General features: G+C 31.6%; 1 protein-coding gene across 6 annotated transcripts; it reads left to right on the top strand.

Moving 5' to 3' along the window:
- Positions 1-1746: 1746 nt before the first annotated feature.
- Positions 1747-15648, top strand: LOC8267511 (protein root UVB sensitive 5). 6 transcript variants are annotated; one of them, XM_015724737.3, is made up of 15 exons: positions 1747-1990; positions 2064-2108; positions 2376-2527; positions 4584-4684; positions 4887-4951; positions 5075-5121; positions 5211-5289; positions 5719-5791; positions 6665-6754; positions 13148-13207; positions 13502-13615; positions 13792-13852; positions 13933-14031; positions 14730-14822; positions 14908-14969. In XM_015724737.3, exons 1-14 carry the CDS (start codon positions 1863-1865, stop codon positions 14801-14803), a joined length of 1188 nt encoding a protein of 395 aa, XP_015580223.1. In that variant the 5' UTR covers positions 1747-1862; the 3' UTR covers positions 14804-14822; positions 14908-14969. The 6 variants fall into 6 exon arrangements, with proteins under 6 accessions (XP_015580223.1, XP_015580221.1, XP_002528102.1 ...); XM_002528056.4 differs by having other exon boundaries at positions 1749-1990; positions 13933-14051; positions 14908-15648; XM_015724735.3 differs by having other exon boundaries at positions 1748-1990; positions 13792-14031; positions 14908-15648.
- Positions 15649-19327: the final 3679 nt, after the last annotated feature.

Below are 19327 nucleotides of genomic sequence, written 5' to 3'. Positions count from 1 at the left end.
CCGATCTGAATTTTTTTATTATTACGGTATGATACCGGTTCTTTAGTAAAAACCGTACTATAACTGTACCAGAACCGATCCGTTTTGTACTGATCCGGACCAAATCGTAGAACTGAATTTTTTACATATATTTATTAATAATTATTTATATTATATAAATAATACATATTAAAAATAACTATAATATTATAAAATACTTTATCCTCTATAAAAAAAATTATTTTATATTTATCATTTATATTATTCAAGCAATTGTTATCGAAATAAAAAAAAATACATATTAAAAATAACTATAATATTATAATATACTTTATACTCTATAAAAAATATAAGTTATATATATTAATATGTCACATAGTATAATGATACTAGTAATCTAATATACATACTATAATACTAAATTTAAAGTACTTGAAAGCTAGGTGCAAATTAAAGTACTTGAAAGCTAAGTATACCATTTATTATGGTGAAGATGAGGCAAAAAATTTGGAAAAAATGGTGAAAACAGCTTTAGAGTTAATGGTGGATGAATACAACATAATTGAGGATCAATTATATATGGGTAGGGTTGTAGGGAGCTCAGAGAAATCTGCATATGATATTGGGCCAAGTGATACGGAAACAGAAGAAGAGATTGATGAGTTTTTTTTAGAAGAAGAAGGACAACAGAATTTGTTTAAGATATATGAGTTAGATAGGTATTTTGAAGAATTTGCAGAAAAACTCATCATTGATTTCGATATCTTAACATGGTGGAATGTGAATTCAGTAATATATCCTATCTTGTTCAAGGTTGCACGCGATGTATTGGCTATCCAAGTTTCAACAGTAACCTTTAAATCTGTATTTAGTACTGAAGGATAAACTCTAGATCAATATAGAAGTTCTTTACTTCCTACAACAGTGGAGGTCCTCATTTGTTGTCAAAATTGGCTTAGAAGTTCAAATAAACCTATCCAACTAGAATAATCAATAGAGGATATTGAAAGCATAGAGTGAGGTAACATTTCTTTATTTCTTACATATGTTTGTTTATTGTTGATGTTGTTAAGTTTTATTGACGTAATTTTTTACTTTTATTATAAAAATTATTCAAGATCCTGAGATTGGTGAGTCCCTTATGCCAAGATTAAATGTGGAGTGCTAATTTTGAGGGGAGGTAATAACATTCCTTTGCTAATTTTTGGACATATATTTTAGTACTACATAAAGTTTATAAATTTATTTATTTTAATGATTGCTATCTACAAAATATTTTTATGTTAGCAGTAACATATATTTTAATGGTTTGTATTTGAATATTGAATCAATTATTATATTTGCAAGTGACTGAATTGCAAAACAGGTTGTTTAAGAATGTAATTGCCATTCTAATTCAGATTTTTATTCTAATTCATATTTTTATGCTACTTTTTTTAGGTTAGTAATCATATTTTCTCTAAATGTATTTGATTAAAGATGAGATTAAAGTTTGTGTTTTTTAAATTTTTTAGAACCGAAAATAGTACCGAACCGAACTGTATTTAACCGTAAAATTGGTACAATACGGTATTGGATCCTTTTATTTTTAGTACGGTACTGGTACCTTCAATTTTAAAATAACCGAAATTTAGTATGGTACTGGTGATTTATAAATAACCGAATTGGAACGATCCGTGGTCAACCGTACGAACCACCACCATGATAACTTTAAAATAAAAATAAATAAATAAATAAAAAGAACGGGGATATAGCTCATATAAATAGCTCTCACTCCTTTATCCATTTAGCGCCTGAATATGAAGGAGACACAAAAATACAATTAATTCCCTCACTCAAAATCTGAGCTTGTTTCCATTACCGCAGCGACAGGCCAAGAAGAAATGTCATTCTCTTTACGTCTCTCATCTCCTGCACCAGCTTTTGAATCTTGCAATAGAAGAAAGAGAGCACGGCCTCTTCAAATCCTCTCTTGTTTTCAAGCCGGAAAAGATGAGACTAACAACTGCAGGTATGCATTTAATTTTTCAATTTTTAAATGCTTGGTTGTTTCTGATATCCTTTTTTGTGCTTCTATACCGCAGGAATGTGATTTTGGTGGAGAGGTATGCCAATGGAACTTCTAGAAGGTCATTTTTCTCAATTACTACTCTCTTTTTTAATTTCATTTACAAGTAAAGGAAGAAATTTATGTTTATACTATTCGAATTATAAGCACCCGAACTTCTAATTTCCTTTGCAAAAACGACCTAAAGGGTTTTACTATTATGGGCTTGCTTTTGCCTTGTAGATGTGTTATTTCATAAGCATTATATTTCACCTGGAAACAAATTGTGCTGTTGGGATCATTCTTAAGTGTCTAAGTTCTTTCCCTTCAATAATGGTTTCTCAATTAGGTATGTGTTGGATGATGATGCACAATTAAAACCTTTCCTCGAGGAACAAGGTGCTAAAAATAGTGCGTTGCAAGAATCATATTCCTCAGACATAAATCTATCTTGGCTCCCATATATTATCAAAGATTTTATTTTACCTGCAGGCTTCCCAGGTGATTAGTTTCTCTTTTCTTTTTCTTAATTTATTAATCCTTTTCTATCATCCTTTTATTTTTTACAAATTTCCTATACAATCTTGTCCTAGATGTAACTTTTTACTTGCCACTGCTATGAGTCCGTGTATTACATGCTACGGTTGGTAACATGTGAAAATGTCCTATGATTTGTTTTTTGTACATTAAAATGCACTTTCCATTCTGAAACATCACAATTGTCATGTCTGATTAATTCCATTAAAATTTTTCTTATTCTGTTATGAGAGAGCTCAATCATATATTGACTGTTTTAGGCATTTCCATTAGACATTTGTGAGCAATTAAAGAATTTCAAAATTTGTTCAATATGTCCCTTAGAAACCTTGCCTTTTGCATGTTGCTTTAGATCTTTCTTTAAATCCTTAAAAGGAAGTATTGGACGGAAAATTGCAAATCTAGTCATGTGATGTTTGTGGAACCATGAAACATGTTTTGATTTGTTTATCATCTATATGGAGACACAGTTTTAAATTGCAATATCCTACAATGGGCTTCTGGGCTTTTTGAAATGCTATTGCATTATAATGCCTAATCTTCATTAAGTGATTGTGTACTGTTAAGAACTTCATACATATCTGGATGTATTTCCAAGTTTAAAACTTATTGTGTCAGGATGACTCTTTGAATTCCTTAATAGTATTATTATGGAGTTGTGGTAATGAAAATTTAATTATTCGACTTTTATGACTTTTGAAACATTGAATTGCTTACCTGTTTATTACATGTCTAGAAACAAAATTAGAAATATTTATTATTGCTAGGGATTCTGAAAAACAAAGCAAATCATGAACGTTTAGCAGACTCCACTATTTGGTTTTTGTAAAGTCTCATTCTGGTTACATTGACTAGTCATTCCTTCCCAAGCCTAATTTGAAGTACATGTAGTAATTTATATACAATGTTGGCTAGTTTAGCCTTGTAAGCAGCTCATTTGTGTTTGGTAATATGTTCTTTGGTGAATTCATATACGCTTGCATAAGACTGAATGAACTTCACTATTGAACAATGAGGATTTGGTCATTCACGATAAGAATTTTTGATGAAGATCCTCTTTACTTTTTGCTTTTTAAGCATATGCAAATGGAAAAGGCTGTGCATGAACAGTGTTGAGAGCTCTGCTTGGTAAGAAATCAGATAAACTGATTCATTTGGGCTCAAAGTAATAAACAAACCAAGCCAGAGCAAGACTTTGGCTCATTGAAGCTCACTTATTAATATGAACCAAGCTCAACCTGATTTTCAAGCTCATTTAACCGACACCTAGACATGTCTGACTTTGCTTAGTTGTTTTAGAAAGTGTTGCTGGATAATAGATCAACAGCAGTTTTAGGCATGGCAGCAGATCATCCTCTTTGTGTAGGGTGTGTTTGGGATTGTTGTTGGGTGTTGAAAAAAACAAGTTTAGAATTTTTTTAATTTAATATTTATTGATTTTTTTAATTTTTTATAAACTGATTTTCTCAAACTTGCTTTTGTAATTAACCTACTTTTCTCAAAAGCAATTTTCAAAACTCAGAAATGAAAAGAAAATAAAAATTAAACTGCAGACTCTTTTCTCTCCCTTCTAATGTAACTCGTAAGTACACTCTAAGATTTTAAATTGTTATGATGCTTGCAACTGTAATCTGATTATATGTTTTTGTAACATGTTGATGGTCTATTCAAAGATCTTTCAAGTTTAAACGATTGTATTTAATATGTTGCACTGGAGTTTCTTTTACTCTCTTAAAGCTGTTGCTATATTGTATATTCTTATAAAATAGCGCTTTAGGTAACTTCTTAAACATTCATGATGATTGAAAGATCTTGTGATTTGTTCATTGAACGTCTCAAGTTTATAACTCGTTGCAATTTCTTTGGATTTTAAACCATTGTTGTACAGTTGTGTCTTTGGTATGATAGATGTCTGTAAAGTATTTCACTCAGTTACAAGCATCATGAAATATGTTTACACTTTATTTACATATCTAAAAATTCAAGCTATAAGAATAACCTTGTTTTGCTCTAAATGCAGGATCAGTTTCAGATGACTACTTCCAGTACATGTTGCTACAATTCCCTACCAATGTTACTGGATGGATCTGTCACACGTTGGTCACATCAAGTCTCCTCAAGGCATGTCAATCTAACTCAGGCCGTTAATTTTTAGGGTATGTTCTCTAGGCATAAGACTCCTTAAGCAGATATGTTTCATTGACCATTGAAATGCAATACTCTCTTTTGCGACAGTTACTTCCAAATGTATTCAATATCTCAAATTTACACTTCAAATTATGCACATGCTTATTATTGTAACTTATGTGCACTACCAATGCAGGCTGTTGGTGTTGGCTCATTCACAGGCTCTACAGCTGCTGCTGCTGCTTCTGCTGCTGCCATCAGGTGAACCAACTTCTGTATTTGGTTCATTGCATAGCTATAATATCAAGTTAGTTTCTAGTCTATAAGTATATTTAATAACTTTTTTATTGGATTAAGCTATAGGTTTTCTGATTGTTTCTGCAGATGGGTATCAAAGGATGGCATTGGAGCTCTAGGGCGCTTATTCATTGGTCTGAAAATAAATAAAAGAATAACCAAAAAAAAAAAAAAAAAAAAGGTTCACTGAAAAAAAATTTCAATAACTATTTTAATTTTCTAGGTGGACGGTTTGGAAGTCTTTTTGATGATGATCCAAAACAATGGCGCATGTATGCAGACTTCATTGGCAGTGCTGGAAGGTATGCGTTACAAGCTTTTTGTAAATTGGAGAAAATAAAAATAAATGGAGAAAGCCATGTTTAAGCCTTTGAACTTTTCAACCTAGGCTACTAATCCTTCCACCTCTACACTATTACCTTGAGAATTTAAAGTCCATGATTTACAGCCACTATACTTCTGTAGTTCTTTTGCTTTTGGAACTATTTGACATTTTTATTTTATGACTTCTGAAATTTTTTTGAAGCTGATGGACTTCCCTGAGTGATTCAGTTATGTCTTGTTTCTACCTGTAAAAAATTACATATAATCAAAAAATAAACAGTAAAAACTATAAGATTTCATAGAGCATCTCAATAGTCAAAATGTGGAGACTTAAAGAATTTTTTCTCTTCTTTTCAAATTAAATCTGAAAGCAAGGATCGCCAATGGTTTCTAATTCTATGTTGCAGTATCTTTGATCTAATCACCCAAGTGTATCCTGCCTATTTCTTACCATTGGCTTCTCTTGGAAATCTTACCAAGGTGCTCTTTTTTCTGAAACCTATATTTGTAGACAGCATTATTCATGATTTTATTAAAATTGTTTCATCACTCTCTTTTTTCTATTTACATGCTTTTACATGATATCCCTATTTACTTGTGCTTTAGTTTAATCTAGCAAAGATATCTCAAGATAGAGAACATGTCAAGAATGCGTATAAATGTAGTTTTAGTGCATGATGCATACAGATATGCTTCAAAATGTGAAATGTGATAATTTGATTTCATTTCGACTCGATTACCATAAGGCATGAATGATTTGGCAAAAAATGTTTATGTTTTGATTAGTTAGGGAAAAAAACCATTTTGCAATTAATTAGGTAGGAGGAGAAGCAGTAACATTGCTAGTCAGCTCTATTTCTTAAATCAATTTAACTGAGGGTTTCATTTAGTTGTTAACTGCTCCAAAGTTATGATCTATGTAACTGAAAACTAATGCTAGTCTAGATTACAATCAATATGTTTGCCTTAGAGTAGACTAAGATAATAGAAGAATCATTAATTTCATGAGTTACATATTGTTCTCTCATTCGTTTATAGCCATATTAATTTGAGTAATTCGTATACTTTTTTTCTCCTATAACAATGTCCTTTATTAAAGAGAAATCAGAATTTAAAAGAACAAGTAAATATATAGCATTTCCATTTCTGCAACAGTTTTTCTTCAGTTGATTAATTTGGCGACACATACCCCACAACCCATAATCATTTTTATGACGGCACCCATTATCATTTCTATGACAGCGTCCATTATCATTTTTATGTACATACTCCTTTACCAATTTATTGGTGCTAGTAGCCGATCTATTAAATGTCAAGTATTTACTTGATTTAAAAGAATTGACATTTACACAGGCTGTTGCAAGAGGACTGAAAGACCCTTCATTTCGTGTAATTCAAAACCATTTCGCAATCTCGGGAAATCTGGGAGAGGTAGCTGCAAAGGTATATTCGACATACTCTAAATTTATCCTGTTCTTTTGTTGATTAATAGGTCTAATACATCTTCACTAGCTTATGATGATTTATTCTTTTCCTCATATTCTGTATGTTACAGATTTTTTTCGCCTTGATCGCCTCAATTAGGGAAACGCCTATATCTTTGTTGTATGCTGTCATTGTAGTTTCAAAAGCATATCTCTTTTTTTTTCTTGTTGTATCAGTCTTAACTTTGCTAAATACAATGGCAGCACAGATGCATGCAGTCCTATCTTTTACTCTAATTAATTACAATCTGTTATTGTTGAGAAATAATGTAGATAAAGAAAAATAAAGAAAACAAAGAACACAAGAAATTTACGAGGTTCACCAATATGCCTACGTCCTCAGGAGCAGAGTGGCTGAATTCTTATTAATTCAAGAAATACTTAGGGTTACAAAATATGTGATATATAAATATATATATATATATAAAATATAGGCACTAATATTATACATCTAGGGTGTAAAGGAGTTAATCTACTCGTGAGCTACTCAAACACAATTCGCAAGATACTAGAATTTGACTCAATTATTATCAAGTCATTCTTAAGTAAAGAGTCAAATTGAGTTTAAGTGTTATAATACTCAGTTCAAGTAGCTTCAAGATATATAGGAGTTCAATTTATACATGAATTAAAATACTTTAGTATTATAGTTAAATAATTAATATTATACTACCTAGATTTCGAGCTTATTCAAACTTTAAATTTTAAAATCAATAATTTTTTTATAGTATTTATAATAAGTGTGAACTAACCTTAGATATTCAATGTGAAATGTAATTCTCTCTGTATATTCATCAACGATTGTTACACCTATATATACAAGTTATATTTCTAATATAGGAATTCAAATCAAATACTAACTCCTAAGTAAATCCCTAATTATTCTCCTATTATGTATAACTGTATATTCCTAATTAATATAAATAGTTGTAATGCTCCCTCTCAAGCTGGAGCATAGATATTGATCATACCTAGCTTGTTACAGAGATAATAAACCCTAACCCCATTCAGGGCCTTTGTAAAGATATCTCCCAACTGTTCTCTTGTTTTCACATATCCTGTAGAAACCAATCCTTGCTGAATTTTTTCACAAGCAAAATGACAATCAATCTCAATATGCTTAGTTCATTCATGAAAGACTGAATTAGATGCAATATGAAGTGCAGCTTGGTTGTCACACCATAACTGAGTTGGTACTGAGATCTTAAGACCCACTTTAGTTAGGAGTTAATATATCCACATTATCTCACACGCAGACTTGACCATGGCTCTATACTCTGATTCTGCACTGAAACACGAGACAACATTTTGCTTCTTGCTTTTCCATAAAACCAAATTTTCTCCAACAAACACACAATAGCCTGAAGTAGATCTTCGATCTTCTTTGCACCCTGCCTAATCAACTTCTGAAAAAATTCAGTCCTAGCATGACCATGGTTGCTATACAGGATTCCTCGCCCAGGTGCTTCTTTAAAGTAATACAAAATTTTCTTTACAGCTTTCCATTGATTGACAGTTGGAGAAGACATATACTGACTTACCATGCTGACAGAATAGGCAATATCAGGACGAGTCATAGTAAGATAGTTTAACTTCCCAACTAATCTTCTGTATCTCTCAGGATCTTCAAACAATTCACCATCCATCTTTTGTAAGCTGCAAATTGGAAACCATTGGAGTACTATATGGCTTAGCCCCTAATTTCCTTGTCTTGAATAATAAGTCAAGTACATACTTCCTTCGAGATAAGAAAATCCCATTTTTTACTCCTCGTTACTTCAACATCTAAAAAATACTTTAGAGTGCCTAAATCCTTTGTATGAAATTAACCATGAAGAAAAGATTTGAGTGATGAAATTCCACTAGTATCACTTCCAGTAATGACAATGTCATCAACATAAACAACCAATAAGATTATATCAGCTGCAGACTACTTATAGAAAACAAAATGATCCGACTTGCTTTTCTTCATGCCAAACTTCTCAATAGCTTAACTAAACTTTCCAAACCAGGCCCGGGGACTTTGTTTTAATCTATATAAGGATTTATGAAGACGACAAACTTTCCCATACTCTCTCTGAGCAACAAAGTCAGGTGGTTGCTCTATATAAACTTCCTCCTGAAGGTCACCATGAAGAAATGCATTTTTTATGTCTAACTGATGAAGGGGCCAATTATATGTGGCTGCTAGAGAAATGAATAACCTGACAGAAGCAAGTTTAGCAACAGGAGAAAAAGTGTCAGAATAATCGAGCATTTAACCTAGCAACAGTTCCATCTGGATTAACTTTAACTGCAAATACCCAATTTACATCCAATAGTCTTTTTACTTGCAGGCAAATTTACCAGTGTCCAAGTACCATTTTCATTTAAAGCATTCATCTCTTCAATCATAGCATTACGCCATCTAGGGTGAGATAGAGCTTTATGAATAATTTTAGAAATAGAAACAGAATCAAGAGAAGCAATAAAAGAACAAGAGGATGGTGACAAATGATTATATGACACAAAATAGGATACCGGATAAGTGCATTGACTTTTATCTTTACGAAGGGCAATAGAAAGATCATCACTAGAACTGGGAGCCAGATTTGATGACGAAGGAACTGGCGCAGGACATGGAGCAGGAGGACTTAGAACAGGAGCAGGAATAGGATCTAGAGCAGGATCAGGAGGTTGTTGACGACGAGAATAAACTTGTGTTATAGGAAGCTTAATCGGAGCAGAGGGAGGAAGATCAGTAACAATATAAATTAGTAAATCATCATCCTTCCCTTGAAGATGAGGCAAATGGTGTTTGTTCTAGAAAGGGAACATCAACCGATACAAGATATTTATTAAGACTAGGACAATAGTATTTATATCCTTTTTGTACACGAGAGTACCCAAGAAAGATACATTTGAGAGATTTGGGATCAAATTTTGTAACTTGAGGTCGAACATCCCGAACAAAACAAGTACAACCAAATATTCTCGGTTCAATAGAAAATAATGACTTGTTAAGAAAGAGAACATGAAAAGGAGTCTTACCCGAAAGAATAGATGAGGACATACAATTAATTAAAAAACAGGTTGTAGAAACTGTATCAGCCCAAAAATATTTAAGGACTTGCATTTGAAACAACAAAGCTCTAGCAGTCTTTAAAAGATGTCTATTTTTTCTTTCAGCAACCCCATTTTGAGACGGTGTATCTACACAAGATGTTTGATGAATAATGCCATGTTGAATCATATGATTTTGGAAGCATTTTAATAAGTATTCTTTAGCATTATCTTTTTGCAAAATTTGAACAGACACATTAAATTGTGTTTTGATCTCAGCACAAAAAGCAGTAAAGAGAGAACAATTCTGAATGATTTTTCATCAAATATAACCATGTCATTCGAGAATAATCATCAATAAAGGTAACAAAATACTTAAACCCAGTTTTAGACACAACTGGACAAGGTCCCCAAACATTCTAGTGGACTAACTCAAAAGGAGCACTAGCTCGTTTATTAACTCTAGGACTAAAACTCTGATGATGGTGTTTAGCAAATTGGCAAGACTCACAATCTAATGAAGACAGACTAGAAAACTGAGGGCAAAGTATATTTAATATATGTAATGAGGGATGACATAATCGATAATGTGCTTCAAATGGGGTCACGACTCCATAACATGCTATAGACTTTGGTACTCGTGTCTCAAGAATGTAAAGTCCTCCTGATTCATGTCATTTACCAATAATCTTCTTCGTCGGGTAAGATGCCCCACTGGTATCAAACCTTAGCCACTTATATTCATTTGGTACCAAACTTTCATTTTGTTTCATTTTGGTACCTCTCCTATTATTTCTGTTACTTTCGCTAGTACCAATGAGGATTCTGGCAGTTATTTGATGATGTGGCCGGATTTACCCCTTCTTTGCCATAAAATCCTGGAATAGACAGAAATCAGGAAAGAATGAGACACAACAATTAAGAGAACGAGTGAGTTTACTGACAGAGACTAAATTAAAAAACAAATCAGGTAAATTTAGAACAGATTGCAAAAAAATTGAAGGTGCTGGAATAAGTGTGCTAGACCCTAGAACAAGAGATGTAGTCACATCTGCTAAAGTAACTGTAGTGCTAGGAATATGTGATTCAAAGGAAGAAAATAAACTAGAGTTACCTGTCATGTGATCTATAGCACCAGAATCAATGACTCATTTGGAAGATAAGGAAACAAGACATGTGTTCATTTTATCTGAATCAGCGATAATAGTAACAGAAGTAGATGAAGACTTTAGAGATTCCTATATTGTGAAAACTTGGCATACTCATCTGCAGATATTAGAATAGACTCTGGAGCATAATTAGTAGATGTAACATGTGTTGACTGGTTTGACTGATTCTTGGGCTGTAACCTTCTATGATTCTTCTTAACATGTCCTGGCTTATGACAATAGTAACAGACAACACTTCCTGAATCCTATCCTCGAGTACCAGGATTACCAGAGTCTCCCCCTTTCTTATATGGTTGTCTCCCAGATTTAGAGGTGCGGCTGACAAGAGCTCTATTAGATTGAATAGGTGCTAAATTTTCTGTGCGAAGTACCCTACTGAAAGCTTCTTCCAACGAAGATATCTCAGGGTTAGACAGTATTTGAGATTTGGCACCTTCAAACTCGGAAGGAAGACCAGCCAAGAAGCTCATAACTGCCATCTTTTCTCTCTGAGCTTACTGAACTCTCACATCACTACTAAATGAAAGTAACATATTAAGTTTCCTCGTGAGTCTTCTAAAAATCCATAAAGTAGTTAGTGCGAGTTCTATCACCTTTTCCTGTACGATAAAGGCTTGACATACCTCATAAGTGCTTTTGATATTTCCCTTGCTAGAATACACAAACTTCAAATAATTCATCAATTTTTTTCACAGATTCACAATGATTAATTAACCCAACCACCTCATTATCAATAGAATTACGTATTTGCAAAAATAAACGAGCATCATCTCGCAACCATGAGGCTTTTGAATTATGATTAGGTGAGTAATCAGTTAAGTGATTATCCATAGAAATACTTCGCAAATAAAGCCGAATAGATTTACTCCAATCTAAATAATTAGATCTACTAAGTTTATGTTCTGTGATTTTAGACATCACAGGAACGAAATCAGACACAACAACTGACTTTTTTCCTCCATATTAGAAAATCAACCTAATAATAGAATAAAAAAATCATAACAAAGCCGCAATTTGTTTTGAGAAATCAAACCTGTTCCAAACTAGATCTCACACCGAATAGATGTTGATCCAAACAACTAGAGGAATGTGTCGTGGAAGTTAAGGCGAAAAAGGATCAAATTACAGTGACAGTTGCTCTCACGCGCCGGCGTGTGGAGAAGACCCAAAAATTTGTGGCGGCGCGTGTGGCTCATGCGCTTGGATTCAGGTGACCGGAATCTCCAGAAACGTCAATCGGAAGGTGGCACTCCTCTTGGTGCAGGCGGTGAAACAAACTGACATTTGGTAGACAATACCTAAAAAGAAAAAAACACCCTTCTGCTAAACCAAGAAAAATCCCTAAATTCCCTAATTGATTTCTAGGAGTAATTTGTATGCTCTGATACCATGTGAACTAATCTTAGATATTCAATGTGAAAAGTAATTCTCTCTGTATATTCATCAACGATTGTTACACCTATATATACAAGTTATATCTCTAATATAGGAATTCAAATCAAATACTAACTCCTAAGTAAATCCCTAATTATTCTTCTATTAAATAGTTGTAACAATGAGAATTGATTAAAGTCAAGCTCAAGTATCTCAAGATCTAAACGAGTCAAGCTCAAGTATTAAAAAGTTAAAATCAATCAAGTCAAGTGTTGAGCGCTGAGTAGAAATCGACTTCAGCACTATATTGATTTGACTCGGCTCGATTATACCCCTACTAGAGTCTTCTTTAGTATGTGGAAAGCAAAGCAGTGTAAGTTTTGTGTTTGTAAGTACTTGATTGACTTGTGAATTTATGATATCTGATGATGCTTGGCATGTATGTTTATTTATAGTGAAATTTTACTTCTAGTTGTTTTAAGCACAAATATTGATTCTGGGAGATCTACGCCAATGAGGGCTTTTTTAAAAACAAATTGATTCCGACGAGTTTGATAAGTCTTGATTGAGTTGAACTGAATATCAGGATTGTTGAAAGAAATTTCTTTCCGGTTTGTGCTAATTTGCTGCATTTCTGTTGGACGAATGCATATAGAGAAAATTAAGAATAAACAAGTTGCACTTTAACTGAATTTCTCAAGTTGCACTTGTATGTATTTTATAAACTCTTCTGCACAAAATAATGCTTACTTGATTAATTGTTTCAGGAGGAAGTTTGGGAAGTAGGTGCTCAGTTGCTTGGCCTTGCTTTGGGAATATTGATCCTAGTATGTTATTTTCTTGAGATGGTTTTCCTTGTCCTCTTAAAAGTACTATTTTCATTTTGGGTCACTCACCAGAAAAGACAATTTTATTGCTTTAACAACAATTGATATCACAGAAGTACAAACCTGAGCAGGAAAAGAAAACCTGCTAACAGCAACCAAAAACAACTCAACTATGTAAAGTTGACTGAGAACACATCATTACAAGTTCATAGCCAATTAAAAGTGATGATAATTGTTCAACGGGGAGTATAATTATTTGCGTGTTTCCTTGAGAATTAGAGTTAATAAGTGCAGGACACACCTGGTCTCGTAAAGTCTTTTCCAGCCTTGGCATCGACATGGCTGAGCATGCGGCTTCTGCACCTCTGGTTACGTTATTTGTCACTTTCGGTTCTACAATTTGACACAGTAAGAATGTTAAAGTATTTAGTAGTTTAGTTGGAGAATTTCTTGTGAGAGGATAGACTGTATTGTATATTTGAACAGGAAACAAGGAAAGAAAAAGAAAAAAAAGGTCGAATATAGAAGACATTTTTATTTTTGAAGCATTAATTGGATTTCATTCTGTTGGATTTCTTATACAGATAAATCTCAAGCGTGCTCGTTTGCTGGTCAAATCACATATTTTACACTCTGTTGTTTTGGGTAAATGCATATCCTTCCCAAGTCCTGGTTCATACAAAGGATCTGACTTAACAACATTTTGTTTATTACATTTGTCTCAGGATGTGTTGATTGCAATCGAGAAGAAAACATTTTATTATGGGAAACATTCACGAAGCCACAAATTACATTCGGTGTCCCCTTACAGGAGATGGTTGGTGGTGAGAGATCTGCTGCCCAGGTGTATTTTCATATATGGGAAATATTTATCAGCTCTATATAACTTTTATTTCGTAGTTTAAGAAAGATATAACATTTATAACTTTCTCTGCATTTGGCTAGTTTTAGACTCTTAAGTGATATTTTGGCTTTGCTTATTTGCTACCAGAGGCCCTGAGGATTCCCTAAATCATGAAGTTAATAACTAATTTAACTAAAATTTGAAATAAAACACGAAGTTTTCACAAATTTTAGCTAACAATGTTAGTAGAAACATATATTTTCCAGCAAAGGAAGTTTCCCTTAGAGTAAAATTATTACTAGTATCTCCTTGAAATCTGCCTAAGTGATAAGTTACTTCTTCTACCTTGTAAGTTGCACTTGCATCCATTGCTACTCTTTGAAATGTGAAAGAATAGGAAATATATTATACACTTCTTCACGTATCAGGATATAACTTTTAAAACAAATCAACTTCGTACTTTTTGAAATCCGCTAGACGAATGAGATTCATATTTTAGAACTGATTCACCAGACACTCTTATTAATGACGAGTGTTTGGTGAATTAATTAGCAGAAAAGAAAGCTTCTCCTCTCTTTCATTGCGAGTTGGGTAAACATTCAACAAGTTTTGGAGGTTCAAGTCTGAATCACTATGATTATTCTTATCTTTTGTTTTTTTTTTCTCCATTTTGAACAGGTCAAGACGCTTTTAAAACTATATACAAAGGAGAACTATTTGCTCGTGGTAAACCAACAAAAAGGAGACTTTGAGGTGTTTGTCTCATTCAAGGTGCACATGTAAATGATAATTTATATAATTTAATCAAATAGATGTGAATGTCTTGGACTTGATCAAACTTAAACTTCATATGCAGGTTGGAGCTACAAGTATGTCGGCCCTGCGAAGTGTATGGCAGACATATTGGCTACATGAAAACTGGAAAAGCTCTACTAATGTCTTGGATAAGCTTGCACAGAGTCTCCTAGAGATGGAAGTAAAGTTCGAAGATTTCGTCCAGCAGTTAGAGGTAGCTGGATGGAATACTCATCAAATAAATCTCAAGGTCCCAAGGGAAATCGTCATTGATGAACTACACACTCTTTGATCTTCAAAAATCAGTAATTCAAACACCACTGCCAATAGCTGAAGCAAGTGCTTGAAATATGCTCCATCTGCAAAAAAAGACATGCCTTGGGCATATAGGCCAACTCATCAGGCCACTGTTTATAGGAATGTCCAGCTCCATTTGCCAACCAGTGAAAATTTGGAGTTGAGCTCTTCATGCCATTTTTCTGGATGAAAAGGTTCATGGTAGAAGGTTAGAGGGAAGTTTCCAGTCGACTGAATCAGCCCATTTCTTTATGGAAAACATATTCACACAGAGGCACATCAATTTGCAACATCCGATAGTGTAAGGCAGTTACGGCCTCATTCCAAACCTCTGGGACTAAAACAAAAAAATAAAATAAGATAAAAAAGAATTAATTTTAATTTGTTATCTTTTCTTTTTAAAAGAATAAGATCTGGAGTTAATTTACAGCGTATCGGGCAAAATTCTTACGAATGGTAAAATATTGTCTTAAGAATTTTAATAGTTAAATTTATTTTTTTTCTATTTGTCGGTTCATGGCTCTAATCTGTGTTGGAATATCTTGATTAGTATCCGAATCAATCACCCCTGTGGATATAAAATTGAGTAAAAAGGTTATAAGGTTTATCAGCAAAATGCATTATAAAGCCTCTAACCTCTTTGCACTTAATCTATTGAGCCTATCTTTTTTATTTGTTCCATTCACTCCTTAGAAATTAATTGTATTTATATTTTCAAGTTTTTTGGATATTAAGAGATTGTATAAATTTCAACAAAAGGTATTAGACAGGTAATTTTGCATTGGTTGTATGGTGCGAAGTGATAATGAACGAGTAGATATAGAGTTTATTAATAAAATTGGATTGGTTCAAGTAATAGGAAAACTATTAAAAAAATTAGCCACTTAATTAGTTAGAGTTTATGTATAAATTTTTTAATATTCTCTTATGCTTTAGTAGGTGAAATTCTTTAATACTTTTTTTAAATACAATTACGATTTAAATATTTAATTGTCACTTAAAATAAAATTATTCTGGAATATAACAAAAGTTATGAAATGAAAGATTGAATGAACAAAATAAAATCGCACCTCAATTATTAAATTAAGAGGTAATAATGCTGAGCGGAAGATATTGCAGATTAGTAAAATGTAAAGCCTATTAATAAAATTAAGCTGAAATCTAATTAATACCAAAATAATCATACTTTATATTTAGTTGATAAAAGAATTAGTACTTATATTTTTAGCAACGTAGCATTCTCAAATACAAACGTCCAATTCTCTTATATTACTCCTAATATTTCATAGTAATTGTGTTTTTCAAATTAAAAAAATTTCAATTATCTTTCATTTTTATATATCTGATGCATCATTAATTATTTTTATTTTTATTTTTATTTTATCTCAGATGTAATAAATCTTGAAATATCTATAGAAGGATAAGTTAATCTAATTTAGTTAGTTTTTTTCATAATTAACTCTATTGAATACTTTTTAATCCGTATAAATTATTAAAAAGTAATAATCAATATAGAATAAAAACAAGTAATATTTAATCTTTTACATATTTAATAAAACTGAACGTATTGGAGATAAATTATATCAATGAATATGAAATAAATATAAAAAGTGAGAGTTATTTATTTTGGGCCTAAACAACTTCATTGATTATTTACATGTCTTAATTGAGTGGATTTCAAAAAGAAAAGATAAAGAAAGAAGTATTAAGTAGGTCTCTAAAAATCAAAAGGAAGGAAGTAGTATTTAGTAGGGTTTCTGAAAATCAAAAGAAAGAAGAAAATTATACACCTTCCTTTGTCAGCGCACACTTGATTGATGAAAACCATAACAAACCCTCAAGTTTTTGTTATTTTCATCATCTATTTTCTTTCAATTTCTTACTTCCATAATAAACTTCCTTCTAATTCCCTCTATCTTTTCTATTTTTTAAGAAAGTCCCTCTATTCTTTTCATCTTCGAATGTATTGTATGATGTAAGGCATATTAGAAATTAAATTAAATGATTAAAGTGGGAGATAAATGAATAAAAAAATAAAAAAATCAATTACCAAAATTAAATTTGGATTAAATTAATATTAAAATGACTAAACTAGCTATATCTTATAAATTGTATCATCTTTTCATTATTTTAGTAATATGACTATGTGTATTAAATTGCGGCCCAAATGGGTTTATATCATGAGTAAAGAAAGAGGATTTTATTGGACGATATTTTTCAATGGACATGAGGCAAAGATATAACAAAAGGAGTAGCAATATTCCAAAATAGTGGAACTACTTTCTTTTGGTTTTTGAATCCAGAAATCTATTCTATTCATGTAAGGAATAAACTCTTTTTATATTATTTAAGAAAAATCAAATTTTTAGTTTTTTCCTTCTTTTTCACCGACCATATATCACATTCATCTTATATTTATCTAATGGATATAAAAGAAATAATATTTAAGGATTTAATAAAATTAAAATAAAATTAAAATAAAATAAATCTCAAAATAATAGATGTAACAAGTAAATAGTATTTCTCGATTATCAAGATTTTTACTTTTAGTTCCGGCGAACGAATAATCATTGAGTCCTCGTCTTTCCTACCAATGCATATAAAAAGACCTACCAATAATCGAGTTAAGCAATTAGTAAACCTATAAAAGATACTTATAATTAGTTTCTTTCTCTTCTATCTCCTATTTATCTTATCAGTTGTTTTATTTATTCAACTCATAATGCGTTTTGACTAAGTTAGTAACTTCTTTTTATTGGGAAAGGATCCCAAGCAATAACTTATTGTCCATGAAATTTCTGAATCATGAGAAAAGGGCATTTTCTAGTGTGCACTTAGTGAAATTATCAGATTATAGTGGTTAGATTTTCAACTTTTAATCTTGACAAAGTGAGAGACACCATTAAAATTTGATAATTTTACTCTAACAACATAAATATAGTTTTTAATTCACTCACTGTAGAAATTACATATATAATAATTGCATGTTAGAATGACCCAAAAAAACAATTTTTCTTTTTTTTTTTTATAAGACTCTAAGAAACAATAGTAAGAGATGGTTAGCATGTCATCCATTTAATACAGTCCTCATATTCTTTATTGTGAAAAACAGATATATAAATAAGAAGAAAAAGAAAAGTGTCTACCTTACACTTCAATGGCATATTTTTAATTAATTTGATAAGGAAACTGGAGATGTCTTGAGGACTCTCCTTTTCTTTTTCTTTTTAACAAAAATAATTTAACAGAAAAAAGAAAATAGATTTATTTATTTAACAAATATAAATAAAACAAAAATTCAATGTCTAACAGTTATAGGTCCTGCTTGAAGGAAAATGATAGCCCTTCTTCACACCTTCCATCCTCCAGTTTCTTTTCTTCTCTACCATTCCCTTTTAATATTTCCTTCTCTCCAAGAAAGTTGCTGATATTACCAAATTAGTATATTTTTATTAATATCTAATTGTGGTTCGTGTAAAAGAAAATTATTTCATATTATTAGCAAATAAGAATAAAAATAATTTACTCATTTTAAAAGTACCGTACTATAAATATTTATTTTATTTTAAATTCACTTTTCTAATTTTTATATAACTAATTAACTCATGTGTTTTTGTTTTTTCCATTTTTTTAAAAGGTTTAGGTATTCAACTCACAGTCTTTTGTCTAAAATGTGATAGATATTACTAACGGTAACATGTCTATTGGGTAGTCCAACTAATGGCATATGCTGATAATTTCATCATAAAATAAATCTGAGTTTTTAATTAAAAAATAAATAAAAGGAAATTAAAAGACAATATTTAGTAATAAATTCCAAAATTCATATCTTACAAACAATCATTTTTTGTATGAGAAATAAACCGTAGACTTTCATATACTCTAAAAGATGCTCTCACATTAAAGTTGGGACCTGTTATTGTCTGCCATTATTTCCACTTCTGCGGCTATAAATTAAAAATATATGGAATGTTAAAAAAGGTAGGTAGTCAATTTTGCATCTTATTATTCACTCTCAAAATGGCATCACTTTATTATTAACATCAAATTATTATCTTAACTCAACTTTAAAAAAATTTATAATGAATCTAAATTTAATTTAACGTATGCCGGGCAGGATTTTTACGAGTGACAAAGCACTCTCTAAGTAGTTAAAGATCGAATTCGAAACTTTAATTAAATTA

The sequence above is a fragment of the Ricinus communis genome, chromosome 10 (genome assembly GCF_019578655.1).
Source record: "Ricinus communis isolate WT05 ecotype wild-type chromosome 10, ASM1957865v1, whole genome shotgun sequence".
Taxonomy (NCBI): domain Eukaryota; kingdom Viridiplantae; phylum Streptophyta; class Magnoliopsida; order Malpighiales; family Euphorbiaceae; genus Ricinus; species Ricinus communis.
The sequence above is the reverse complement of the archived record's forward strand: the minus strand, read 5'-3'. Positions and strand labels throughout refer to the sequence as shown.

Coding starts and splice junctions, on each gene's coding strand:
- LOC8267511 (XM_015724735.3), top strand. CDS start 1,863: ATGTCATTCTCTTTACGTCTCTCATCTCCTGCACCAGCTTTTGAATCT. Junction 1,991..2,063: donor GATGAGACTAACAACTGCAG/GTATGCATTTAA, acceptor TCTATACCGCAG/GAATGTGATTTTGGTGGAGA. Junction 2,528..4,583: donor TTTACCTGCAGGCTTCCCAG/GTGATTAGTTTC, acceptor CTCTAAATGCAG/GATCAGTTTCAGATGACTAC.